General features: G+C 42.9%; 1 protein-coding gene across 1 annotated transcript; it reads left to right on the top strand.

Moving 5' to 3' along the window:
* Positions 1-266: 266 nt before the first annotated feature.
* On the top strand, positions 267-27366 carry GCLC (glutamate-cysteine ligase catalytic subunit). Its single transcript, XM_028722603.2, has 16 exons — positions 267-728; positions 9184-9296; positions 11700-11882; positions 12363-12476; positions 14733-14791; positions 14878-15014; positions 15382-15456; positions 17011-17127; positions 18575-18713; positions 19135-19247; positions 19898-19990; positions 21121-21225; positions 22839-22920; positions 23291-23394; positions 24264-24384; positions 25216-27366. The coding sequence occupies exons 1-16, from the start codon at positions 579-581 to the stop codon at positions 25413-25415; spliced, it is 1905 nt and encodes a 634-aa protein (XP_028578436.2). The 5' UTR covers positions 267-578; the 3' UTR covers positions 25416-27366.
* The last annotated feature ends 614 nt before the right edge of the window (positions 27367-27980 follow it).

Genomic DNA, 27980 nt, shown 5'->3' on the forward strand with positions numbered 1-27980 from the left:
GCGGAGAAAGTGCTGAGTCACCGCCCCCGGCGCGCCGACGGTCTCCTGCTGCGCTCGCTTCCCTTCTCCTCGCCACACAGGCGGGCGCGCGCCTCGCCTCCCTCCCTGCGCCCGCCGCGCCGGGGACAGAGGGCGCGCGCGCACATTGCACGCACGCAAACGCCCAGGCGCGCGCGCGCACACAGAGAGCAACCTCCTTCCCCTTCCCCCTGATCACGTGCCCCACTGCTGCCGGGACGGTCACCAGCACCACCCCCTCCCTGCATCTACACACACACACACACACACACACACAACACACAGAGCCGCGCAGCTGGCCTCTCTCGCTCCGTCCGCAGCCGGCACAGGCGCTTCCCCTCCAGGAGCCTCGCGCGGAAAGAGGCGCGGCGGGGAGGAAGAGAGAAGTAGCAGACGCCGCCGCCGCCGCAGCCGATCTCCTGTTTCGCCACCGGCGGGGGATCCTTCTCCTTCCTGCCGCCGCCTGGAGGTAGCTTTTCTCCTTGGCGCTGCCCCGGCCGGCTCTCCCTTTCCCCGCCGCGCGCCCTTGCGCCGCTCGCCCCCCCCCCCGGGGAGGCGCCATGGGGCTCCTGTCGCAGGGCTCCCCTCTGAGCTGGGAGAAGACGCAGCGCCACGCGGAGCACGTGCGCAAACACGGCATCCTGCAGTTCCTGCACATCTACCGGGCGGTGGGCGAGAGGCACAAGGACGTGCTCAAGTGGGGCGACGAGGTGAGTGGGGGCCGGGCAGAGGGAGATGGAGGCCGGATCCAAGAAGCTGCTCTCCTTCCTTCTTTTTTTCTTTTCTTTCTTCCATCCACCCACCATGGCGCGCTTTTGCTGCTGCTGCTGCTTCAACTTCAACACAACAGCCTTGGCAGGTAGGCCGCTGGCCGCCCTGCCCTCGCCCAGCACCCTGCACAGTGCACACTTTGCATGGGGAGCGAGTTTCCTGGACGTCGACGGGGTTTGCTCCTGAAGAGGAATGTTTGGGGTTGTTTTGGTTGTTGCCCTTGGATCAGTTCAGGACATGGAAAAGCACAACATACCGGTACATAATACAGTGGTACCTCGGGTTAAGTACTTAATTCGTTCCGGAGGTCCATACTTAACCTGAAACTGTTCTTAACCTGAAGCACCACTTTAGCTAATGGGGCCTCCCGCTGCCGCCGCGCCGCTGGAGTACGATTTCTGTTCTCATCCCAAAGCAAAGTTCTTAACCCGAGGTACTGTTTCTGGGTTAGCGGAGTCTAACCTGAAGTGTATGTGACCTGAAGCGTATGTAACCCGAGTTACCACTGTAAAAAGAAAAGCAAGCCAATAAGACACACAAACACACACACACACACGTGGGTTCCCTTGCACCCCCAATTCTGCTCGTTCACACTCAACCGAGACCATTTTTAGTAGTGTGAAACCTGTGTCACCTTGGAAAGCCACAAGCGCTTCCGATTTAAAGCTTGTGTCTCTCTCAGTCGGTTTCAGAAGTGGTTTAAAAGGCTTGTATAGCATCCCTTATGAAAATGCCCTTTAGCTTCCCTCATGCATGTAACAGATTGTGCCTGGGTCTTCCCACATTGTGACAATTCAGTAGGCATGGTGCTTGTTTACTAATTAATGGGTTTGTATATGCTAGTCCTATCAGAAGGGCCAATGGGTGGTTGTAAGTGTGAATCCGTTCATTTACACCAGTGCCACCGTGCTCTCCTGTTATCCCGAGTTAAAATGATTGAAGTAGTGTGTGCCTATATTTGCTACAGCAGTTAATACCACCAGTCTTATGAATGAGGTGAGGTGGGGAAAGAGATAAAGACAGGTTTCCCTACACTTTTCACTGTCTTGGGTCATTTCATGTTTCTATTATCAAAATGCAAACAAAAACCGTTTTGGGCGGCAGTAGAAAGAGTTTTCAATATTATGATTTCCAGAATTTTGTTCATTAACCTTTTCTAGAAATTGAGGTGTGTGTAACAGATATACCTCTTCCAAAGTGTATGATGTCAAAGCTGAAGCTTTCTGTGCTCTTGTGTTTTGGCACTCTTCAAGTAATGCTGGAAGTTCAGGCAGCAGAAACGAAAGTTATGTCTTGAGGAGTTGCACAGCATTCCTAGTTTATTCTTTGGATCTGCCTTAAGATAATTGTACATTGAAGCCCCACCATATACATACATAATGTTCCGAATGTAGTTGAATGTCATATGTAAACCAAACCTTTATACACACTGGGCTGGGCTGGACATAGATTTCACTTCCAGGTATTGTCTTTGGGATGCTTCAACGTGGTCGCCCCAAGTACAGCTTCTGAGTTGCTGGCCCAGAGGATGCTGGACTATATCAGCAGCAGCAGCAGTTTCTTGAAAATTGTCCTTGAAGCAAAGCTGAATGATGGCACGTAAATTGTATAAGAGAAATAAATACAACAATAGCATGACCTAATAATGAGTGGCAGGTTTTCTATATTATAAATCCTTAAATAGCCTTGAAGTGAAAGTGAAGGGTGGAAAAGCGTTATACTTGAGATACAGAAGTGTGAAATGCATAACTTGCAAAGGTTACCGTAGGCCAGGGTGATTTAGCAGACAACTGAGCAAGGATTTGCATTTGGGGGAGAACCTCGAGGTGCACAAAAGTGTGCTTCATTGAGCCCAGCACATTTCTAATAAGAATTTGTCAGGAGCTCTTAGACGCAACGAACTTGAGTCTTTGGTCTCCCAACTCGGCTGCAAAATAATTTGCAAGAATTTGAACACCAAAGACACAAGTTGATTGTGCCTAAGAGATGCCCCCCACCCCAGAAATAATATTCATTGTGCTTCTTTTCTGCTGCATCTGGTAGGTTGGACTGGTTGAGAACATTATGGCACTTTTCATCCTTAGAGGTTCCAACCTGTTGTTGTTTTTTTGTTGTTGTTTTTTCATTTGCAAGCCAATGTGAGTATTTGTATCTGAGGAAGGTAGAGGAAAATGTTCAATGTGAGACAAGTTTTAATTTTCGCAGCCTACTTTGTATTGGGCACTTTGGCTGATGGATGTTGTTTATGAAAGGCATCACCTTGCAGTTCTTCTAAGCGTGCTAAAGAATTTAAATTAATGGGAGGAATTGCCATGCAACTTTATAACAGACATGCCTGTGATAATTGCTCCACACATTGTGGATTTCATAAAGCATCTCCTGACTTGCGCTGCCTAGGGCCATGGTATCTTATAAAAATTGAAGATGGTTGCCCGTGGAAAGCTGTTATGTTGAAAAACATTCAAGACTCTTTTGTTAATTGTTTTTTATATATTGAAAAATATCAAACTAATGTAACATGTTCCTAAGTGGAGGATGAGATATTTACAAGTAATTTAACTCACCAGAAGGGAAGATGGAATTGATATTTAGGAGCTACTTTTGGCCTCTCCCATCTTCACTTGATGCTGGTGTAAAAGACCTTTATAAGAATATCCTAGGTTTGCTTCATTCTTAGAGGCTTAACCTGCATGAAGATTAGGAACATCTTATACTGAGTGAGACCATTGGTTCATCCAGCCCAGTATTACATTTGACAGCAGCTCACAAGGTTTTTAGACTGAAGGGTCCGTCCCCCCGCCCAGTCCTACCTGAAGATGCAGAGATTCAACCTATTAATGCAAAGCATTTGCTCTACAACTGAGCTTTGGCCGTCACCCAAAATCTAATGCCCGAGACCACAGAATTGCATGGTTTCTTGAAGCTTATCTTGTATACTAATGAGCCGAATCCCTAATAAAAGTTGAAAAGTTACATATCATATTGTTATCTACACTGCATACAATGTATGTATATGTTATGTACACTCTTAACTTGTTTCATCAGGGGAAAGACAGCTATTCGATACTATCAAAGTAAAAGTTTAATCTTGTCGGGTTTTATGGTATAAAAATTAACCAACCAGAAGAAACAGATCTTCGTTTGGTTAAATCTGCGAATCTTCTTGACAACAAACCATATTTGTTACTCTTGTTTTCTCTTGGTGGTTTGTAAACTCTGTATTTTGTTAACATTTACAATTGTAGAACAGTATCGTTTAATTTAGCATAGGGTGTGTGTGTGTTGTGCACTACACATTAATACTGTGTCCAGCACACACTAAATTGTGTGTTAAAAGTTGAATCAGAGATTTGTGAAGTTAGAGGGGTCCACTAGCGCCATCAAGTTCAATCCCTTTCAGCGTTCTGCACTAGGCTCTGTTCTTTCCAGTCTTACACAATTTTTTACTCAGAAGTAAGATCCATTCTTTTAAAAATAACAAGTACCCTAAGGCCAACTTTAATTTGTAGAACCGTAAGTCTGAAAAAGAAACAAACACACATCTCTGCCATAGTTGAGCATGTCAAATCCTACTGACTTCAGTAAGAGTTTTTGCCTCTGGGCTAATTTGGTTCTGGAGCGGCACTTCAAATGAGTCACAGCCTTTTAAAATTAATTTAAGGGTTCTTACACTTCTGATTCTGAAAAAAGGCAGCTAACTTGAAGCTTTATGTTATATGCATTTACTTAAAGAAGTGTTTGCTTTTAAACATGATGCATGGTGTTTTGTAACCTGTCCGTCACCAAGTGGTCCCAAATTAGGAGTACATACATCATGAAAATAATACTAAAATGCAGTACACATATAAAAATCTTTAAACTAATAATTAGAAAAATGTGCATCCCTGCTTCATGGAAGCAGGTGAATAAATAATTTCAAATCAAGTGACTTATAACAGCAGACTTCCCCTGACAGTATTAAAAGACAAGTTTTATGAAAAGGTTAAGGACAGTAATCAATGTTTTGTTGTCCAAGTAAAGATATGCGGACAACATCTTTCCGTAATGTTGTCTATGCCTTACATTTTCCTTTTCCAATTTTAGAAACATTTTCTTGAACTCTTACGTGAGGCTTAGAAAAGAAAGTATAATTTTACAAATGCTGATTTGAGTTTTTGATTTTTTTTTACATACTTTAATTTTCTATTGCTGTTGAATAACAACTAATTATATTCCTCTGCTCCCTTGGTCTGCATGCAAACATTTACTTCTCCTGTACCTCTTTTACTTTTGTCGGAGGTGTTTGTTTACCGAAGGAAAGGACCTCAGTAGACAACTGAAAGAAGAGGATAATGAGACATTTGCTCTTCTGCCTTGGAGAAGTTCTTTCATATTATTCTACCTTGGTGCAAAGAAAGGGGTTTCGGCTCCTCCTCATGACACCCTGCCTGGGAGCATCCTTCCAGTCTGCAAATTGAGGTTCCCCTTTAGTCTGCATCCAGTGATCTCCTGCCACTAATTTGTGAAGCCATGTAGGCACGATATTCGGCACAATTCAGATTTATCCCATAGTTTCTTGAGTAATGCCGCATTTGGATTCATTTCCCCCAAAACCAGTTTTGATCTGATTTCGAAACATAAGCCATATGCGGACATCTCCTCTCTTGCCCACTGGTGTGGACAGGCAGCAGGAGACGTGGAACACACATGAAACCGTTCTGGTGTGGACAGCGATGCGCAGATGTGATATGAAACAGCAGTAAACAACCTTTGCTGTTCTAATACAGTAACGTGCGCACAGCCTTCGGTTGTGTGGTAAACATACTTCATTGCCCACTCCTTTGGCCAAGGGAAGGGAGAAACGTGACTGTATTTCTCCACAAAGAAGCTTTTGTTCTTGTCATGGTTATCTGCCAGCCTATGGAAAGCCCTAATGAGTCCCCGTTAAATAGGAGTTGTGCGGCATGGGTGTTTGGTGGGATTGAGAGACACAAATCTGCAGACTTTGATGTTCATGCATATCTGTGTGTGTTTAGGTGCTTCCTCTGAGCAAGGGGGAAATGCTCTCAACAGGCGGTGAGAAGCCCCTGGTGTACTTTCTCTTCACAGAAGAGAGCAGGAAAGCTCTCTGTGTTTCTCCCTTTTGATCACACCCAAACTGTATTACGAACAGACCTCCTAAAACTTCAGAAAAGATGGTCGTACTTTTCAGTGTATAAGATGCCCCCATGTATAAGACATTTTTGGGATTCCAAACAGAGAAAATGGGGGGAGATTGCCCAAAGTTGTTGACCTTTTTGGGGGGGTTGCCGAAAATCGCTCACCTGCAGGAACGCAACAGCCAATCGCACACACATCAGCGAAGACACCAATCGTCTGCACGCTCGCCAAACACAAGCACCAGTCGCCCACCTAATTGCCGCAACAGCCAATAGCCAGTAGACCTTTCGGCACCCACCAATCACCTGCAAATACGCCGTGGACAATATCCTTCTCGCAGCAGCCACCAATCGCCTATCCCACTTCTCCACTATCCGTGTATAAAACAACCCCAAGTTTTTAGCACAATATTTTAAGAAAATAACCTAGTCTTATACGCAGAAATTTTTTTTTTACATTTGAAAAATAGCGGCACATGCCATTTGGCTCCTAAGTTTTATACAGTCATACCTCGGGTTACAGACGCTTCAGGTTGTGTTTTTTCAGGTTACGGACCTGCCGAAACCCAGAAGTACCGGAACAGGTTCAGCAGTCGTGAATGCACAGAAGCACCGAATCGCAACCCGCACATGTGCAGACGCGCCGCTGTGGGTTGCGTATGTGCATCCCGCATGGATCATGTTCACAACCTGAGCGTCCACTGTATCTCGGTTTCTAACCCTGATCACAGTGTGCTATGGAAATCCTGGTGGACTATTACATTAACATCTTTATTTCCATATTTCTCAAAGCCTTCCCTGTTGCTTCTTTCAAAACTCATTGTGACAAAGCTTACATAATGCAAGAACTTCCAAAGCATCATGCTGTTCTCAGTTGGTACCCTACAGCATTCACACATTTGAAGCTCAATCTTATGACTCTTGACTCAGAAACAAGTAGCACTGAAATCTGTGCAAAGTCTCTAGGATCATAGCCTTAGACCAAGGATTTAATAACCTGATTGCGTACAGGATTTTGCACCCTTTGCTTTCTGTTAGTTAGTTGGTTGGAGTAACAAGCTTTAGGTGCCGGGATTTATTTTATACCTGCAGTTGTGTGTCTAATATTGTTCTGGATGGAACAAATACATATATGCAGATGACTGGAAAAATAATGTTAATGCATGCAACCAATTTCCACATGTCTCTAATATTAATCCCCTACCCACCCACCCACTCCCCCCAAAATAAAAGTCACTAAGTTTCTTCCCTAAACACAGCTTTGGCAGAATCTGAGAATTTTCCGGTAGCCTTACCAGCAGACTCAACAAACACAAAAATACTCAAATATTATTTAGGAGTTCAGTCTCTTACTACCAGAGTTGCCATGCTTAGAGCTTAGAGGTGGAGATGAAGATGCAGGAAGTTTGGAAAGCTTAGTGTACAGTTAGTTATCAAGGATTCCTATTTTGGAAAGGTGTATTGTGTTTTCAGTTGGACAATGCAGTACTTCATACTGAATTTGCCACAGGGATGCCACTGATACCACTAGCAGGTGTTTTCCCATCCCTGCTGTGACACATAGAAACAGACTGGACAATCTAGTGTCATGGCTTGGTGAGTTTCTATGCCTGTGATCTGTCACTGAAACTCACTGTAGGATTGCATCTACTCGCTGTGACTGGGAAGAGGCAAATGTACTCTGTACTGGTGCAGTCATTCTTTAACAGATGCCTCTATCACAGCTTGCTTTGGGTCACATAACGCCGGAGATTCCTCGCTTGTCAGAATTTTTCTAAAATGCAAATTCCTTGAATTAGACGTTTTAGGTTATTTCCCCAGTATTTCTCCTTTCTGCATTGTGTATATTTGTGTCTGCAATCTGTAGCTCATGGATAGTGACTAAATCCCATTTGGCTGAGAATTTGTTTCAAATTAAAACCTCAGTTTAGGACTTCAATGTTAGTAAATTGAATCACATATTTGTAAATTGAATCACATGTTTGAAAAGTGAAGTAGGAAGAGTCCTTTGCCCCCCCCCCCTTCTCGTGGATTCACAAGGGAAAACAAATTGAAGCATAATAGAATTCTACAAAAGTACGCATAAAACAGTACAGTTAAGAATCCCTTTTGTATATTTTTGGTTTAACCATAATAAACATCACTTTTTTAAAAAAAAAAGTCTGTTTTTATAGTATTGCCCTGCTTTGCGGTACACTGTTCAAAGAAAAGCACACTTTGTTCTCTATAATCTATCACATTTTTTTCCCTTTAGTTGTGTACAAAATACTGTAATCTCTAGGTTTAGTTCTCTATAGTAAATCTAAACCCCGCTTCCTGGTTTGTGGTATGTGTTGCACATCCTTTAGTTATGTCAGACCACATGACACAGATTAGGGCACATTGCTCTGGTACAAATAGAGGGGAAATGGCCAACAGAAATACCTGTGGCACATACAGAATCGCTTGTACAGTGGTACCTTGGGTTACAAACACTTCGGGTTACAGACGCTTCGGGTTACAAACTCCGCTAACCAGGAATTATTTGCTCCAGGTTGAGAACTTTGCCCCAGGATAAGAACGGAAATCGTGCACCAGCAGCGTGGTGGCAGGAGGAGGCCCCATTAGCAAAAGCATGCCTCAGGTTAAGAATGGTTTCAGGTTAAGAACGGACCTCTAGTTCTTAACCCAAGGTACCACTGTACTCCCATGCTATCTATCTATCTATCTATCTATCTATCTATCTATCTATCTATGTGTGTATGTATATTTACAGTTGTGTGTCTCACACCAGTAAAAGCACATCAGGGATTGAAACGAGTCTTTTCCCTTAGCCGTGTGATTATGTAACAGGCTAGTGCATCTATGAGGAAGCAACTCTTAGGCTTTTTCTGGTGTGTTTTTGAAAGAAACAATAATCTGAAAGGAATAGCATTAGTGCCAAATTGAATTTTCACAAATAGGGGAATGGAAGACAGCAGATTAGTTCCCCTGGGAGGGAAATTGTCATGGGTGGATTCCCCACCCCCACCCCAATTGAAAACATCTTGAGGATCCTGAAAAACCACAGTGACAGCTGCTGAGTATTGTCACTTGTGGCTTTAGGGATTTGCAGGTTTGTAATCTTATTTGTGATAATGAAAGTTCAATAAAACACCTGAGATTCCTACCTACAGAGCATTGCCATGAAACCGTCAATGTGTTTACAAATGATGTCTAGCCTGCCGTATTCATCTTGTGTGCTAAATGTTGTGGTGTTCTTGTTTTTGCACATCAGGTGGAATACATGTTGGTAGTCTTTGACCATAAAAACAAGAGAGCGCAGTTGTCCCTAACTGGAGGAGACGTTCTTCATACTTTGCAAGAAAAAGGAGAAAGAGTAAACCCAAAGTAAGTAGCAACTGTCCTTAGAATTGGTTCACTTATTTCCTGAAGTTCAGGTGATTTTCTAAGTCAGTATCCAAGCAGTAAGCAGAATGTGATTTGTATGTTATTTGCCATGTGACAACTAGCGTTTATCAAAGTGGTCAGCTTTGATACAGGTTTTCATTTTGCATGCCAGAATACTGTTAATGCTGCCCGCGGACTGTCTCGCCAGAGTGGTGCATGCTCTAGTTATCTCCCGCTTGGACTACTGCAATGCGCTCTACGTGGGGCTACCTTTGAAGGTGACTCGGAAACTACAACTAATCCAGAATGCGGCAGCTAGACTGGTGACTGGGGGCGGCCGCCGAGACCACATAACACCGATCTTGAAAGACCTACATTGGCTCCCAGTACGTTTCCGAGCACAATTCAAAGTGCTGGTGTTGACCTTTAAAGCCCTAAACGGCCTCGGCCCAGTATACCTGAAGGAGCGTCTGCACCCCCATCGTTCAGCCCGAACGCTGAGGTCCAGCGCCGAGGGCCTTCTGGCGGTTCCCTCATTGCGAGAAGCAAAGCTACAGGGAACCAGGCAGAGGGCCTTCTCGGTAGTGGCGCCCGCCCTGTGGAACGCCCTCCCATCAGATGTCAAAGAGATAAATAACTACTTGACATTCAGAAGACATCTTAAGGCAGCCCTGTTCAGGGAAGTTTTTAATCTGTGATATTTTACTGTATCTTTGGTTTTTATGGAAGCCGCCCAGAGTGGCTGGGGAAACCCAGCCAGATGGGCGGGGTACAAATAATAAATTATTATTATTATTATTATTATTATTATTATTATTATTATGTCTCTGAGCAGTATTTCTCAGTTCGCATGATTGGGACTTCCAATAGGCTGGTTTCACCGCCTGTCAGCCAGGAAGACAGGGGACATGTGACACACAGCAATGTGGCCCTCCAAATGTTTGTCACATGCTTCTGGGTCTGGGTAAAGGTAAAGGGATCCCTGACCATTAGGTCCAGTTGTGACCAACTCTGGGGTTGCGGCGCTCATCTCGCTTTATTGGTACAGCTTCCGGGACATATGGCCAGCATGACTAAGCCACTTCTGGCGAACCAGAGCAGCGCACGGAAACACCGTTTACCTTCCCGCCGAAGCAGTACCTATTTATCTACTTGCACTTTGACGTGCTTTCGAACTGCTAGGTTGGCAGGAGCAGGGACCGAGCAACGGGAGCTCACTCCGTCGCGGGGATTCGAACCGCCAACCTTCTGATCGGCAAGTCCTAGTCTCTGTGGTTTAACCCACAGCGCCACCCGGGTCCCTCCCTGGGTCTGGGTAGCAGGAGTTAAACCCAGAATATTAGAGACATCTCAGCCCATGTAGAAAGAACCTTCACGGCAGCATTCAAAATTCGCCAGGCACACTTTGCACCTGGCTATCGGCCACTTGCGACCCGGACATGGCACCTAGCGTCTTCACCATCTCGAGGTGCATGCCTGGGGATCCTTGTATCTTCACTGTTTTCACACATTAACAACACATCCTGTAGAATTCTGTCCATGATATTTTATCTGCACAGTCTGAATGGATTTCAGGAACCAAAAAGTTGTATTGAAAAATACGACTTTCGAGCCATCTGGTCCCAAATGGCAAGTAGGCATTCCGTTTTGGCGACCATAACCCTGGTTTAAGGAGCCATTTGGTGCCCAGCTTAGATATCTGCTTCATGGGTAGGTGGCTAAAATTCTCTTTCTCATAAAGATGATGGTCTTATAAACCTAAAGTAGACTTAGTCCACTCTGGGCAAACTGATCCAGCTGAGCAAGTTCATAAGCCTATGGCAGAAAACACATGATTCCAAGCTAAGCATTCATTCTTATATTCGTCCTTTATATTTGACTTCATTTAGCAATGTTTTCTTTCGAAATGTTTAAAGATTTTTTTGTTTTGTTAACTTTGCTTGTGTTAAATATGTGTTCTGTAGTTGACCTCCTTTGTGATGTTTTATTTTGAAATCTTTTAAGATAATATTTAAGTTGCCTGTTAATTTATGTTGGCTTTGACTGTATGCTTTATATTTGACTTTCTTCAGTAAGGTTTTTATTTTGGATTGTTTTATTTGATGATTCAAATGTGCTGTAAATGGCTTTGAGTTATTATCTTAAAAATATAAAGTGGTATAGAGATTATGTTGATGATGATAGACTTACAGCAGTGGTGGCGAAACTTGGCCCTCCAGCTGTTTTGGGACTACAACTCCCATCTTTCCTAGCTAACAGGACCAGTGGTCATGGATGATGGGAATTGTAGTCCCAAAACAGCTGGAGGGCCAAGTTTAGTCATCCCTGACTTACAGTCACAGTTGTATGCTATCCTTGCTGTTGGTCAAAAAGATTTCAAATGCACCATTGCTTCCTTCACAGCCATCCAACTCTGTGGAGGCCAGAATATGGAAGCTATATGATTGAGGGGACCCCTGGGCAACCCTATGGAGGGACAATGTCTGAATTTAACACTGTGCAAGACAACATGAGAAAGCGACGCCTGGAGGCTGCTTCTGTGCTGAAACAAAACGAAGCTGTTTGCACTGTGACATCATTTCCAAGGTTTGTCTCCATCCTTCTAATATGGGCCGAAACAGCGTTAAACATGCTGCCCACCAGGGCTGAGTGTGCCTTGCCACCTGGTGAGACACGCTGTCAGTTTGAGAAGCCCAGGAATAGCAGGCATTCCCCCTGCTTTTTCTGTCCTCCTCCGGGGTTTCTTGCAAGCCTGGAAAGCCACTGCCTCTTCCTCCCAACTCTTTGCACAGAAGGAGGGTGTCTTACAGCTGGTGACTTATCTAACAGGGCTTTCGTCAAGCCCTCTATCTGCTTCCTAATCTGGAGATTAGTGTATTTATACAGAGTACCCGTAACTATTTCCATTTCTGTCCATGTGAGAAAGTTGTGCCCAACCCCGAAGTATTTTGTCTTTACGTTACTTTCCTTTTCGTTTTGCTCTGACGTGTTTGTAGTAATTTCCAGCTTATATATTTTTTGTGATTATTTTTAAAAGCCTTTCACGGTTTGCTTTGAAATGTGTAGACTGGGCTGTCCAGGATTTACGATACCGGAGTGTGTGCCTACCCCTGTTGAGACGGGAGCCTCCAAGTCTCTCTTCTTCCCGGACGAAGCCATTAACAAACACCCCAGGTTTAGGTGAGTATATTTCAGAATGAAGAGAGTTGTCTTTTCTTTCTGGACGTGCAAGTCGTAGAATAATATTTCCCTTTGGGTGGAAAGCAAAACTTACTGGAGGATATAGTACAGTGGTGCCCCGCAAGACGAAATTAATTCGTTCCGCGAGTTTTGTCATCTTGCGATTTTTTTCGTCTTGCGAAGCACTGTGTCAGGAAAGTTTTGGAAAAGCTTCAAAAGTCACCAAAGTCTTTAAAAACCTCAAAAAAGGCTACCACACCGCGTTCTATGAGTTGCTCCTCGAAGTCAAGTCGCAACTGTATTAACGGTGTTAAGAAAAAGGAAACAAACTTGCAAGACGTTTCCGTCTTGCGAAGCAAGCCCATAGGGAAAATCGTCTTGCGAAGCAGCTCAAAAAACAAAAAACCCTTTCGTCTAGCGAGTTTTTTTGTCTTGCGAGGCATTCGTCTTGCGAGGTACCACTGTACTTTTGAAAACAAGCTGTGTACTGCCCTCCTTCTAGGTGCACACCAGAACTTCTTTTTCCTGTGTGCCCCCTAAAACTGTTCTGGAGCAGATTTGAGGCAATGCAGGGAAAGGTGCGTGCGAGGCAGCACCATTGAGCAGCCAGACGTCCTTCCCAAATGGAACTGCTTTTTTCTGAATACCAGATGAATAAAGTGCACACTCATTGATACTTATAAACTCCTTCAGGTTTAAATTTCTTTGCTCAGTAGTACAGTATATGTAGAAATCTTGATTTTGGCCAGCTTCTGGTACAGTTTTTATTGACATCTGATGAACGTTCCTTACATTAGGAGCAGGTAATTGAGACTTGCACACCCCTTTCTCCTCAGAGGAATTACTCTATTTATAAACTGGTTGAGGCTGTGTGGAGGTGTGTGTGTGTGTGTGAAGACCCTGACGGCTTGCTGCCTCCTGGCAACTGCTGCTGCAGCAGAACATTAGATTATAGTTGAAGATAAATAAATTCTGCTCCCCTGGCTTTCTCTTACAGCTTTCTGTCGTAGTTGTAGCAGAATAACAATGACTACTTGCTACTTTGCCAAACCTTTATTAGGCATTACAAATATAGGCCATCATGAAACATCCATATCTAAAATTGTAAAATATATACAAATAAACAGCCATGTAAAAATATGTCATAATGAGGATTTTCATGGGAGTTTCTTCCCGCTAAATAGTGGCATTCATCACTCTGAGAGATACTGTTGATAAAAATTTGCAGTTACTTCCAGGTTAATGTCAGACAGATAGAATCTGATATTTTCATTGTGCCGTGATGTTAGACTACCCCAAAAAAGGGGAAAGCACGTGTTTGTGTAGCTGGTTGTACCATGGACAGTAGAAAAGAATATTTTCTACGTGTCTGGCACATTCAAAAAAACATCTGCAATGTCTATAGTTTCTGGGGATGTTTAAATATCTGCCCTTGACAAAAGCTGAGGGGAAAGCGTTCAGTCGGGCTAATTTTGAAATGTAAGTGACCCTGTTATCTGTTGTATTTAAACCATAAAACTTGGGGGAGCAAATTGTATTTACAGCTAACTCAATATTTTGTTTTTCAATGTCCCTTAATCTGATTTTAATATTACGATAATTGTATTGCTCACTTGAATTATATAAGAGTTCCAAGTCAATACCAATAGATCTGATTTTTCTGTGTAAGTGTTGGAACCATAAGGATTTATAAGAGTCCTCAAATAAGTCAGAAATCAGACTCGAAGGCTGGAAATGGCAATGGCAATGCAACCAGTATTTTATAGTGCTAGCCCACACCCAATATTCCATCATGTGTGTACCTAGTTCTGCACACATCGTCTCATACTTGATTGAACTGAGGAGCCCCAGGATGTGTCTCAAGAAACTTGAGCGTATCTTATCTAAATCACTATTATATGCTTGTATCTGTATTGGAATCCCAAAAAGTTGCTGGGATGCCACTTTAGCTTGAAAAATTTGAAGAGCGGCTGGTATAAATTTGTTGCCTTTCTGAAAATAAAAGCGAGCTATATATAGTAGCAGAATATAACATTTCTGCTTCAGAGGATTCTTCATCCAGGGAGTCCTCTGAAGCAGCAGAGCTGTTCTGATACAAACCTAGCTGAGTAGGAAGATAAAGGAAAATCCAGAAAATTAAAATTAAAAGTTTACACCTAAGTTTAAAAAATAAAATAATAATTCTGCTGATCGCTAAAAAGGGTGAGGCTGTTGTTTGTTGAGATGGCATTTCAGCAGGTTCCTTTTCCATTTTAGTACTTTAACAAGAAACATTCGACACAGAAGAGGAGAAAAAGTAGTGATAAACGTACCAAGTAAGTGAGCAAATAATTTGCTTTTCGAAAAGGGAAGTAGGACCATTAGCGACGGGTTTAACTTTTTGTCACCCTGTCTAATGCAGTATTTAAAGACAAGAATACTCCGTCGCCGTTCATAGAAACATTCCCTAATGATGATGGTGAAGGCGCAAGAGCAGTCAAGCCTGACCATGTCTACATGGATGCCATGGGGTTTGGAATGGGCAACTGCTGCCTTCAGGTAAACTCGCGGAAACAAATGCTTTAGCAAATATATGTATTTTTACTAGTGCTTTTAAGCAATATTAACTTCCATATTAAAGCCTGCAGCTCCTGCTTACGTAAAGTGATTGTATAGCCTACTGGCTAGCCATCCCTAGGAGGAAAATGAGCAAGGAACTGCTTGGGAGACCATACTGGGATTTCCCATTACAATTGCGTCTTTATATCTGGATGAAGGGGTGTGCAGTTGGTTAAAATAGTGCAAGTGAGCCTGGGCTTTTGCAGCTTTGGTGTCAGGAGGAAGTTGGTTCTAAAGCCTACTAAAGTGACCGTGCATATTTTATTTCTTTTGGTTTAATAGCGGTTGGCTTGATATCATCCTACAGGTAACATTCCAAGCTTGCAGCATCTCTGAAGCAAGATACCTTTATGATCAGCTAGCGACCATCTGTCCCATCGTGGTGAGTGATTGGTAGACTTTATTCCACCAAACATTATATAATTCATAAAGAAAATCAACATAAAGCAGGTCAAGAGTCTGTGTGTGTGTGTGTGTGTGTGTGTGTCAAGTGAAATTGTGTATAATTGAAACCCATTGAAAAATCTTGCAAATGCCCTTTTAGTGACATTTCAGTGATATCTTTGTGGGGTCAATTCAGGGTTTGGCGCGATGCGCATATACACGGTCACACACATATTGAACGTGTGTAAATGTGTGTGTGTGTCCGCATTCTATTGAGTAGAACAACCTTTGGGCTTCAGGTTATATTGGCCTTAGCAGTCATATCTCTTAATTAGATTTTTGTCATAAGTAAGGATAACTTTTGTTTACAAACAACTCAAACAAGATATTACAAAAAGTTAATGGCTTCCTAGCGTATAAGTGGCGTCACTGCTGCGCTTACCAAAGAAGTTCAGGTAAAATAAGAGTTTGAAAAATCCTAGTTTACTTTCACAACATTTGTGAAACAGGCACTTAAAGTTGAACTCTCTGGTGCCTCCTCACTGTGGAAACAAAACGATATAAGGAAAGTGGCGCTGTTTTAGGAAGGGGTAAGGGAAGACAGGTGGTGAATGGCAGTAGTCAATAATGAAATTATGGATTAATTATTATTTTAGTATATCATGCTTTGTCTTGTGTTCTGTGTTAAGTATTATAATGTATTTCATATATTTTATAAAAAAAAATTTGAAGGGAAAAAATCAGCGAGGGAGGCAGGGCAACAGAATATTCGTTGCAAAGGCCCATGTACCCCATCAGATACAACTCTAACCATACAGTGTTCAAATGCACAGGGCTTTGCACAGGTTCTCTGAATACTACCAACTTGGGGGCACTTTGCAAGAACTGATGGAGCAGAAGAACACGAGGGTTCAGAGAAGTGGTCCAATCACGCTGGAATGAGATTTGCAGAGCAATTTGTGCGCGATGTATTACGTTATGCCAATAAAATGCTCACTTTGGAACTGGGTATGCTTGCACATGGCGTGCAAAACAACATGTGTTGGCGTGCTCTGGTCCATGGGGTCACGAAGAGTCGGACACGACTAAACGACTAAACAACAACAATGCTTGCACAACTTGCTTACCTGTGGATAAAAAAAACCTTGTCCTGCTAGGTGAAGAGTCTTTTTGCCAACTGATGGACAACACCAAATGAAACCAGGGTTGTCATTTTTTAAAAAATAGAATGAGGAATTCCTCATAGAACTCCCACTGTAGATGCTTCTTCCGGGAACATAAATACGCAGCTGTAGTACACTGAATGAGATTGTGCATGCTGAATTAGGAATTGGGAGACTATTAGAGAATGCTAACTGAAGCTCCAAATTATATGTGTTTTGTTAGCCAAAATTGTGCTGCTATTCAGTAAGATACAGCTCTTGTAAGAGTTCTCTGGTTGAAGGCAAGTTGGGGGGGACGGGACGTGCCTTGTGTTTTGGAACGAAAGATCTTTAGATTTAAATGGCGCTACATTAGCAGCTTTCTGTACTTCCTGACACTTTTCTTTTAGATGGCATTAAGTGCGGCAGCTCCCTTCTACAGAGGCTACGTGACAGATATCGATTGCCGTTGGGGAGTGATATCTGCCTCCGTAGACGACAGAACGAGGGAGGAGAGGGGATTGGAGGTAAGTGCACACAAGGACCTGAGCCATAATAATAACAGCCTGTGTAGCAAATGCTTCTGCAGTATGTATTAAGAGTTTGCGTCGCCTTGGGAAAAAGGCCAGGGCAAAACATGATGCCTGAGAAGTTTTTTTGGCTTGCTGGAGATCTCTGTAAAGGAGTATGAGTCAAAGCAGGGACCGCTGAAGTGTTTTGTGGTGCCTTAGCTGTCCAGACACTTTTAAAAAAGGGCTAAGGCACTCAGGAAAATGACTACAATCCACTCTGGATTGGGCTATACAGTGGTACCTCAAGTTACAGACGCTTCAGGTTACAGATGCTTCAGGTTACAGACTCCACTAACACAGAAATACAGACTCCGCTAACCCAGAAAGAGTACCTCGGGTTCAGGATGAGAACAGAAATCGTGCGGCAGTGGGAGGCCCCATTAGCTAAAGTGGTGCTTCAGGTTAAGAACAGTTTCAGGTTAAGAACGGACTTCCAGAACGAATTAAGTTCTTAACCCGAGATACCAGTGTGTGTGTGTGTGTGTGTGTGTGTGTGTATACACCATCCCTTTTAGCAGAAAAACCAAAACAAAAAACACTCTATTGCCATTTTTTAGCTTTCTGTTAGCGATGGGAAGGGAATGAAGCGGACTTGGACCCCTCGAACTGAGTCTTCCAAGTCAATTTGGGCTGCTTTATGAAGCACCAAATTGAGATTCAACCCAAATGGCATAGTCAGTGTGCGCTCCCTAGTATATAGCCTTAGTTACAAAGTTGTTGTTTTTAAAATCAATTTTTAAATTTAATACAGAGTTGGCTAGTTAACAAAGGTTTCACATGGGGTTTTTTTTTGGGGGTTTTTTTTTTTAAAAAAAAGCTCTTTTGGCACAGGAATGGGGAGCTTGTTGGACTACAACTCCCATCATCCCTGACTTGTTATGATGCTGGCTGACGACTGCTGCCAACAGTTTTCCATAGATACTAAATAGGGTTTGTAACAAAGCAGTGCAGCCAGTTTCTGCGCTCTGAAACCATCCCCTTGAAACCAAGCCACAGTTCAGGATAATGCTGTTGTTGATGGTATCAAGAGCCGATGAGAGATCAAGCAGAATTAACAGGGTTGCGCTCCCGTTGTCTTGATAAAAGTCATCCATTAGATCACAAGCAGTAACCAAGGTTTGTTCTTGGTAGAAACACCATGAGCATTGGTTCAGACAACAGAACAAGCCAGACTAGGGGCTGTTTTCCTCTTTGTGGAACAGCAGCGAGTGGGGGAAGAGGGGGAATTTTTAAATAGCATACACCAACTCAGTGCTTGTTCAGGTGAAATCATTGTTTGCTGTTTAGTGTGGCATGAACTGGGCCTGCTTTTGGTATCTATTGCCAGGTAATGTTTATAATTACTAGATATGGTTACTATCACTAGATTTCCCCCCCCCCCCCTTCTTCTTAAATTACACAGCCGTTGAAGAACAACCGCTACAGAATCAATAAATCCAGATACGATTCCATAGACAGTTATCTCTCTGAATGTGGTGAAAAATACAATGACATTGATTTGACGATAGATAAAGAAATCTACGAGCAATTAGTAAAGGAAGGTAAGTTTATTTGAAACGGCGTGACAGTGGCGTTTATGTTGATTTCTGTCTTAACAATACGTAATCTGTAAGAAGGGCTTCTTGTGATTAATTTTGCAGTAGCTGTGCTTGAAATACCATGGCGCATAAAGTAGGATATTTATTAAGGAATTTTCTGAAGAGCACACCTCATCTAGAAAACTGATTTTGTTCTTAAGTAATAGGAAATAATGGATTAGCAACAAATAGCAACACTACAAGCCACAAGCCATAATTCCCTTTATGCTCGCAAAAGCTCATAGGTTTATGGTGATTATTCCACTTCTCAAATAATTCTTAGTGAAGCAACTGCAGGCAAATATGAATTCACCTAGTTATCATATTTGACAGGCCAGTTTTCTTCTTAATATTGAAAAGTGTCCCAATTTCTTGATTTTTATAGGCATTGACCATCTGTTGGCCCAACACATTGCTCATTTATTTATCCGTGATCCTTTGACTCTGTTCGAAGAGAAAATACATCTGGATGATGAAAATGAATCTGACCACTTTGAGGTTGTATCTTATACTAGTGTCCTAATAGTAAAAGCTGTATTTTTCTGCTTAGTGTACTATGGACTGCTATAGAGCATGCAACATGCAACTGCATTCAGATAAGCCAAGTGATCGTTTGCAGTAGTCTGTGGTCCATCGGCATTTCTTAAATTACAAGTGTTCCCAATGTTGGAGACGTAGAATAGACTTCATTGCCCATTGTCTAAATTTAAATAATCAGATATCAGCAGAAGTGCAGAGTGAACCAAAAATATCTAAACGTACGGGTAAGCATTCAGAGCAAAAGTCAGTATTGACTTGGAGATACTCCTATAACTCATCTGGCACAGGGCAAAAAGCAAGTGAAAGGACAAAGTGTGCTCTCACTGGAACCAGCATCCTGTCTGAAGAGCTGCATCAAACTCTAGTGAAGAATCAATAGTTTAAAACGACAGAAATGTGCCTCCAATCTTAGCTTTGAATCATTGCTCTTTTATTGGGGTCGAATAAAAGCCAGCATGGTGTGCTAGTTAGGATTTTAGACTAGAACCGGGGAGGCCTGCGTTCAAATCATGACACCCACTGTGTGGCAAAAACAGTTTAATAATAGTTTACCACTCTTGAAGCTGTTAGAGGTCATAGCCTTAATGTATATATATTGTCTCTTGCAGAATATTCAGTCAACAAACTGGCAGACAATGAGATTCAAACCACCGCCTCCGAATTCAGACATTGGATGGAGGGTGGAGTTCAGACCAATGGAGGTAAGTAGGAAGCATGTTTGATAGATAGTACTGTTAAACCACTGAGCCTAGGGCTTGCTGATCAGAAGGTCGGCGGTTCAAATCCCTGCGATGGGGTGAGCTCTCATTGCTCAGTCCCTTCTCCTGCCAACCTAGCAGTTTGAAAGCATGAAGTACAAGTAGATAAATAGGTACCGCTCTGGTGGAAAGGTAAATGGCGTTTCCATGCGCTGCTCTGGTTCACCAGAAGCGGCTTAGTCATGCTGCCACATGACCCGGAAGCCGGCTCCCTCAGCCAGTAAAGCGAGATGAGCACCGCAACCCCAGAGTCGGCCACGACTGGACCTAACGGTCAGGGGACCTTTACTGCAAATGAAAACTTTACAGTCCAAAGCATAGAGTTGAAGGGTTTGTAACCGTCTACTCACATCTGCCATGTATGTCTTTTTAAAGAAACATCAGTGTCTTCAGTTTTGATAAGGTGCGCAGTTCAGCTTCACTCAGATCAGTGGTGATTCTTGCCACTTGATTTCACTGCCTGGGGTGCTGCACCCAGTCTCTGTCCAATAGGTATGGACATCTTAAAACCATGAAGGGCAACTGCTTTTATATCATGGTTTAATCCCCAACCCCCGAATATAAAAAGGTAAAGGTAAAGATAATATTCCACAAATTTTAGCTTCCAGATATAGAAAATAAAAGTGAGTGCGTGTGTCACTACTTTGCTAACGCTACAGTAATGGAGACAGTTAGCAGTCCTGGGAAGAAATTGTGTGATGAGGGGAAGCTCTGATCTATACATCACTTTCCAGCTTCTAACTGGAATTTCCTTCACCTGGGGCAGAGGCCCCATGTTTGCTTGAATGCAAGATTCCCCCCACCCTGCAAGGTAGAATCCACTTAATCTAATGGGTTGAATCCTTGAAGGCTCAGGGGTATTCTGCGCCTGAGAAAGTATGGGGTGTCTACAGTTGGCTCCATTGTGAAAGAGGGAACAAGCCCAAAGGCCATTCCCAGTCTCCTCACTGTTGTGTGAGTTTCAGAGCAACAGAGCAAAAATGATTTCAGACTGTGAACTTGCTGCTCAAGCATGTTAGTGGTTCTTCTGGCACACTTGTCCGTCTTATATTCGGTGATTTCTCAATCCCTAGGTCCAGTTAACAGACTTTGAAAATTCCGCCTACGTTGTGTTTGTAGTGTTGCTGACTCGAGTCATTCTCTCCTACAAACTGGATTTTCTCATTCCTTTGTCCAAGGTAAGAGGAGCATTTTCTTCCTCGGTCTAATGTATTCAAACTGTGAAAACATTTGCTATTCTCACCTAAGGTGAGAATTGACTTAAAGTATACATGTTCCCCTTTGTATGTATTACAACTTTTTGTAATTTTTTTAAAAATGGCTTTTGTTAGTCTTTTAAAAATTCTGTTCATGGTTTGGGATCCAAGGTTACGTGAACAGAAGGCAGCTCACACAACTGAATTTTCTCCATCCTCAAAAGGCCTCTCTGGAGTGTGAGGGGGGCCTTGCAAATGGTATAGGCCAGGGGTCTGCAACCCGCGGCTCCAGAGCCGCATGTGGCTCTTTTACACCTTTGCAGCGGCTCCGGGGCGGATACTAGCGAGGGGAGGAGGCGCATTGTGCGCCCCAACACTCCCCACTGTGGCGGGCGCTGTACTGGCTGTGACGTCGCATGGGGGCGGTGCGTGCGTTAGTCACGCACCGTCCCAACATCACCTTCCCGCCCGCTGTCAGATCGCAGCTCCGGAGATATATTTGTTTTAAATGTCACAATGGTTTTGCGGCTCCCAGTTGTTGTTTTTTCTTCGGAAACGGGTCCAAGTGGCTCTTTTTGTCTTAAAGGTTGCAGACCCCTGGTATAGGCTGTGCTTGAAGAAGGATCCCTTGAGAATAGGGAATTGCCTAAATGTGTATGGAGGCACTCTGTTGGCACGGTGGCCCTCTCTCCAGTTTTGGGAACTACGACTAGTTGCAGAAGTAGGGTTCCACTCCAAAGTATAGTTCTGTTAGCTTTCCTAATATTCTGATTTTGTGGTTTTCGGACACTCTTCCCCAAATCGACTTCTTTGCTAAAAAAAAACCCCGTGTCTTGCAGAAAATTCTAGGCTGAGTTGTAGCATGTGCACTTGGCCTGGAAAGATGCCTAATACTTCCCGGAAGCTGCAGGGTTTGGTAGTTTCCTGTAAGAGTTTTGCAAACCTCGCTTGACAGGGTGAGCACTGGGAACATAGGAAGCCATGTTACGACCAGGTGGGACGTTTCTCTATCTAGTCCAGCATTGTCTGCACTCACTGGCAAAATCCCAAGCAGAAGTCTTTATCCTTTTAACAGGAGATGCTGCGAACTGAACCTGGTGCTAACAAAGCACGCCAACCCATTTTGCATTGAACTTCCCACAAGAAATCAGACTTTCAAGCACTCTGAGGACTCTGGTTCCGTGTGAATGTGAATGTTAAGCTGTGAAAGGGGGAAATGTCTCTCTGTGTGTGATGTCTAGTTGCTTTCTATATATTTAAACTAGTAAGTAAGTAAGTGAACAGCTCAAAGTCGTCTCAAATTGCTAAATTCCTCCCTATGGTTGTGTACATGAATAAACAAATGTGTTCCCAGAATAGCTTGTGAGGTGGCAACCATTTTTCATCATAGTTGCTGTCGGAGAAACTGCAGTTGTGACCAAGTAGATGGCTTGCTGATTCACCCTGAAGTTTTTCCCAAGTGCCACTTGTGTAAATGATCGCGTTTAGGAAGCCAGATGTGTAAGCCAACCCTATGAAATGCAATTTCCAAGACTCTCAGACTTGCTACCACCATCTAGTATATAACCTTTCCCCCCCACGTCTCCATTCGCTAGGTGGATGAGAACATGAAAGTAGCTCAGAAACGGGATGCTGTTCGGAAAGGCATGTTTTATTTCAGAAAAGACATTTCTAAAGGTAGGCTCCTGTCTGTCTGTCTGTCTGTCTGTCTGTTTGTTTGCTGGTCGGCTTTATTAGACACTTGAAGTATATATGATGACCAGTGATTAAGTTAATTCTATGAGAAAATTAGTTTTAGAAAACTGTTACAATGATATACACTGAAATTCAGCCAGGGGGATTTGAGGAAGTCAATTAACAATGTTACTAAGATTGGATTAAGTACAATTAAGAGGTTTGTTTGTTTGTTTAAAAATTTTGGAAAATCAATTAAAAGGGGGGGGGGGAATGAAGTATATATGATGACCATGAATCTAACGGTTTTCTCTAGCTGTTCTGTGTTCTCTTTCCTCCCCCCGCCCCCCAAAATGTGTCTTCCTCTGAAAAGGTGGCAATGCTGTAGTGGACGGATGTGGGCCAGCTCAAAATGGTACAGAGACAGATTCTGAAGAGTATACCTTAATGAGCATAGATACAATAATCAATGGAAAGGTGAGGACGGCTTCTACATTTTAAACATGGCGGAAGCTTCATATTAAGATCTGTAAACAGACTGCAGGGAAGTGTAGAAGCTTTCTCTTGTCTCTCCTGGTGTATACCTTTGATGCTCTGCTCCTTGCTCCAGCGACTTCCAACCAGCCCAGTACCCACCCACTACCCTCAGGGAGTTTTCAGTCTTGGTGTATGAATAGGGATGGGATGGAGGGCCTTAACTTCCGTAACTCTCTCTGGATTGGGCAGGGGTAGGATTCAGTAACGTTGTGGGCCTAAAGCATTCAGGCAGGAGTCTCGGATTTGGGACTCCTGAGGACAGAAGATGATGGATGCTGATTCACAAGACATATGTAGAGCCCTGTTGGATTGGGCAGAGCCCCGTCTACACAGACCAACCAAATACCTTCAGGATATGGCAGTGTAGTTTTGTTAATTCGTTTTGAAATTTATATCCCACCTTTCCGCCGATAATCTCATGGTGGCGTACATGGGAACTCCCCATTTTATCATTAGAAATAACCCTGAGAGGCAGGTTAGGTTGAGACAGTGACTGGCCCAAGGTCACCCAGATCTTAATTGGCTGAGTTGCCTGTCTTTCATTTTGACTTAGCCTATAAGACAAGGGTGGGGAACCTATTGCCCTCTAAGATGTTGTTGGACTACAACTCTCATTATTCCATTGGCCATGTCTGCTGGGACAGAAGGGACCTGGAAGGCCACGACAGGTCAAGTTTATGGGGTCTTGAACTAAATTTTCTTAGACTGTTAAGACAGGTTGAGAATCCCTTGGAAGAGGAAACCTTGGGTTTGAAGTATTCAACTAAAAGGAAAAACCTTTTATTTCAATTATGATCTGCCTCTTGCAGGAAGGAGTATTTCCTGGATTAATTCCAATTTTGAACTCTTACCTTGAAAATATGGAAGTGGATGTAGATACAAGGTGCAGCATTCTAAACTACCTGAAACTCATTAAAAAGAGAGCATCAGGTAAGGAAACGCTCTTGGCATCACCAGCGATACAGGTTTTTGGAAGTATTTGAATCGGAAAGCTTTTAATGTCCTAAGTAGAATAGTACATGATGCAGCCTGCTTTGGTTTTAATTTAATTTTACTTTATATGACCTTCTCTTTTGCCAACTCCTTTTATCACATTCATGTCTATTTATTTGCAGCAGTCTAAAAGTTAACTACAACTCTGACTGCAAATCACCTTTCCATTTTATCCATTTGTTTTTGCTAAATAGTTTCCCCCCCCATAGAAGTAAAACCTTCAGAAATTTAAAAACTGTAGAAAAACAGGAATGCAAAAAAATGTTTTTGTGGATGATGATAGGGAATGATGATAGAGAAACTTGATAGAACTTGTTTTATTTACAATGTGGTTTGAGATGTACAGTCGTACCTCGGAAGTCAAACGCCTTGCGAGTTAAACATTTTGGCTCACAAGTGCCACAAACCCAGAAGTGAGTGTTCTGGTTTGTGAGTGTTCTTTGGAACCCAAACATCCGACACAGGTTCCGCAGCTTCCTGCAGCCAATTGGAAGCTGCACCTTGGTTCCGGAACGGATTCTGTTCGACTTCCAAGGTGTGACTGTATCTGAAATTGGTGTTTTACTATTGAAACCCAATGAGTGCTTTACCTGTATTCCTTGCGTTGGATATGCAGATGGTTTGAGACAGCACCTTGGAGCTTGTATTCAGTTATAAAATGGCCTTGCAAAGTAAGTTACCTCTTAAAACAGAAAGCAAAGGGATGGGTATATATTCTCACAGTAGATAAGAAAATGTGAATTTGTGTGATGTTTTCTTCTCCCCCAGGAGAATTAATGACAGCTGCTCGATGGATGCGAGAGTTCGTCGCGAACCACCCAGCATACAAACATGACAGTGTGATTACTGAAGAGATTAATTACAGCCTGATTTGGAAATGCTACCAAATCGCCGAAGAGCAAGTTGAATGCCCTGAACTGCTTGGCAACAAAGTAAAATACAGCGGAAATAAAACCAGCACTTTTTGATGAAAGGTTTTAATTCATTGTTGGGGGGGGGGGGCATTCTCTGCTAAAGCACTAGCTATATTTACTGGTGTGAATACCTGCAGTTTCATAGTGTAAAGACCAAAAATGGTTCTACTGCACTATTAAGATGGGCCAATCTGCCTAATATTCTCTTAAAACTTCCTACGATAGGTGTATTCTTATATTTAAGGTTTATACTGTGTACATGTAAATAGTAAAATATTTTTTTGATTTAACATCAATGTATTTTAATAACATTATACGAAAGTCATTGTGAACCAGCTTGTAACTTTTTATATGCTTATTCTGGAAGAAAAAGAAAAAGTTCATGTTCTCAAACAGCTTTGCAAAGGTACTGTATGGGTACTTGTATATTATCAGCATTCCAGACCTTGAATGTTTACTCTGACTTTTGTTACCTGGGATGCACTGAATCTACTGTACTTTAAAGGAAAGGAAAGAAATCAGAACCCGATTCACATAGATATATCTTCCCGTTCTGCCAAGAGAAGAGATAATAGCAGTGCCGATCCTTCTGCCACGGAAGGCGGAATCAGTAGATATTCGTCCTACTATTGTAAATGGAATACGGCGAATTTAAAATTCTCCCTCCTTTATTCAGTTTGGGTATCAATCGGTATGTTCCTATACTAAGAGTGCTTTTGCCCTTTTTGCAAAACTCTTGACACCTTCAGTTAAATGGGAACGTGTCACTGATGTGTTGCTTCCTAATAGACAGAGAATCCTTTAAGTTCCTTCGAAATCACTTGTTGCAGAGGAGTAATTAGTAATTGGCACACGCCTCCTCTGTGGTTGAAGGTAACATGACCCTAGTTAGGATAACGGAAGTTACCATAATTCCGGTATGTTCTTTCTTCACTATTTTCTGGCTCAGTTCATGCAGTGGTGGCTTGTAACCTGATGGTCAGACTCAAATCAGCAGACTGGGGAAAGAAGCAATTTTTGGTGATTTCTCTTCCCCCCCCTCCCGCATTGCTCCAGAAGGTCCCTTCAACAGATTGTGGGGGATGGGGCGCTACAGGGCAAGGGGGGAGGGAATCAACAGTTGTGCACCTCCATTTTGCTGCTGCAGTCTTTCCACCTCATGTATCTTCCCAGGGCATAAGATCTGGAGCCATGATGGAGAATCAGGCAAGTACCTTACCCCATTCTTCAGCTCCACTATACTTGCAAGCAGCTCACCGCATACCTGTAGAGACCCCAATCGCACATTTATTCGCTCTTTTAAAAGCTTGAAAGGAAAACAAGAGCTTCAGTTCTGTCTTAAAGTCTAGACTTGGATGCGGCACAAAAAATAAGAGGATATTAAATTGCAGCAAACAGATTGCAAGATAAGGTTTTCTCTCTCTTCGTGACGCAGTTAAATGTGCCCGACATTTCTTATAACCTGCATCCTCTTTAGTATATAACTAATGATTTCAAGAAGAATCATGAAATGTACTAATATATCTGTGAGTCAGGAACCTCTGAAACATAAAGGAATTGTATAGAATTTAAAACTAAAGACAATGGCTGTGATTTGTACATAATAATAACCTGAGATTTAGAGGGAAAGAAGAGGCTTTAATATTAGCTGCTTAAAGTAAGACTACAGTAAGTCACTTTTACTGTATGATAGGTTATGAAATACTTAATAACAAGCGTATATAAATATCCTAAGGTGTAGTGACTTACAAAGAGCCCGTGGGGAAAAACTGCAGTAAAACTGCGTTGATAACCATATGCCTGCTGAGAGATTAGAACTCATTTGGTGTTCATAAGTGTGCATTAGGAAACGCTTGTATCAGGTTGCAGCTGAGGGGCCAGAGGCTCACTCATCTGTGGAATGAACAGAAATTTGCAATATATGGTGGATGTCTGAGTGTAAATCTAATTCATAGACATATTTTCCACAGAAGTTGAAAGCAAATAAAGTTTTTTTTTAAAAGAACCTCAATCGTGTTGTCTGTTTCCTTCGCGTACCCTTCTGCCGTTGGCTTAGCAGCTGCACTGCCACCACTGCTGAGGAAAGGTGAGCTGCTCCTATGCGAAGTTACAGTTCGGCTTCTTTGAGCATCCATGTGGAAGGGAAACTAGAAATGTCATTATGTTTGTTTGTTTTGTTTATTTCTACGCTGCCCATCTGGCTGGGTTTCTCCAACCACTCTGGGCAGCTCCCAGCAGAATATTAACATGATAAACCATCAAACATTAAAAACTTCCCTAAACAGGGCTGCCTTCAGATGTCTTCTAAAAATCAGATAGTTATCTGACGGGAGGGCGTCCCACTACCAAGAAGGCCTTGGTTCCCTGCAACCTCACTCCTCGCAGGAAGGGAACCGCCAGAAGGCCCTTGGCTCTGGACCTCAGTGTCCGGGCAGAATGATGGCGATGGAGACACTCCTTCAGGTATACTGGGCTGAGCTTTAAAGTTCAGCATTAACATTTTGAATTGTGCTCGGAAACGTACTAGGAGCCAATGTACGTCTTTCAGGACCGCTGTCATGTGGTTTCGGCGACCACTCCCAGTCATCCTCTAGGGATAGGAGGATTGCACTGTGGCAT

The sequence above is a fragment of the Podarcis muralis genome, chromosome 3, assembly GCF_964188315.1.
Source record: "Podarcis muralis chromosome 3, rPodMur119.hap1.1, whole genome shotgun sequence".
Classification (NCBI taxonomy): domain Eukaryota; kingdom Metazoa; phylum Chordata; class Lepidosauria; order Squamata; family Lacertidae; genus Podarcis; species Podarcis muralis.

Bases quoted from the DNA above. Each gene is read 5' to 3' on its own strand.
- GCLC (XM_028722603.2), top strand. From the start codon at position 579: ATGGGGCTCCTGTCGCAGGGCTCCCCTCTGAGCTGGGAGAAGACGCAG. The intron at 14,792-14,877 runs GTAAGTGAGCAA...TGTCTAATGCAG, and splicing joins AGTAGTGATAAACGTACCAA to TATTTAAAGACAAGAATACT. The intron at 18,714-19,134 runs GTAAGTTTATTT...TGATTTTTATAG, and splicing joins CGAGCAATTAGTAAAGGAAG to GCATTGACCATCTGTTGGCC.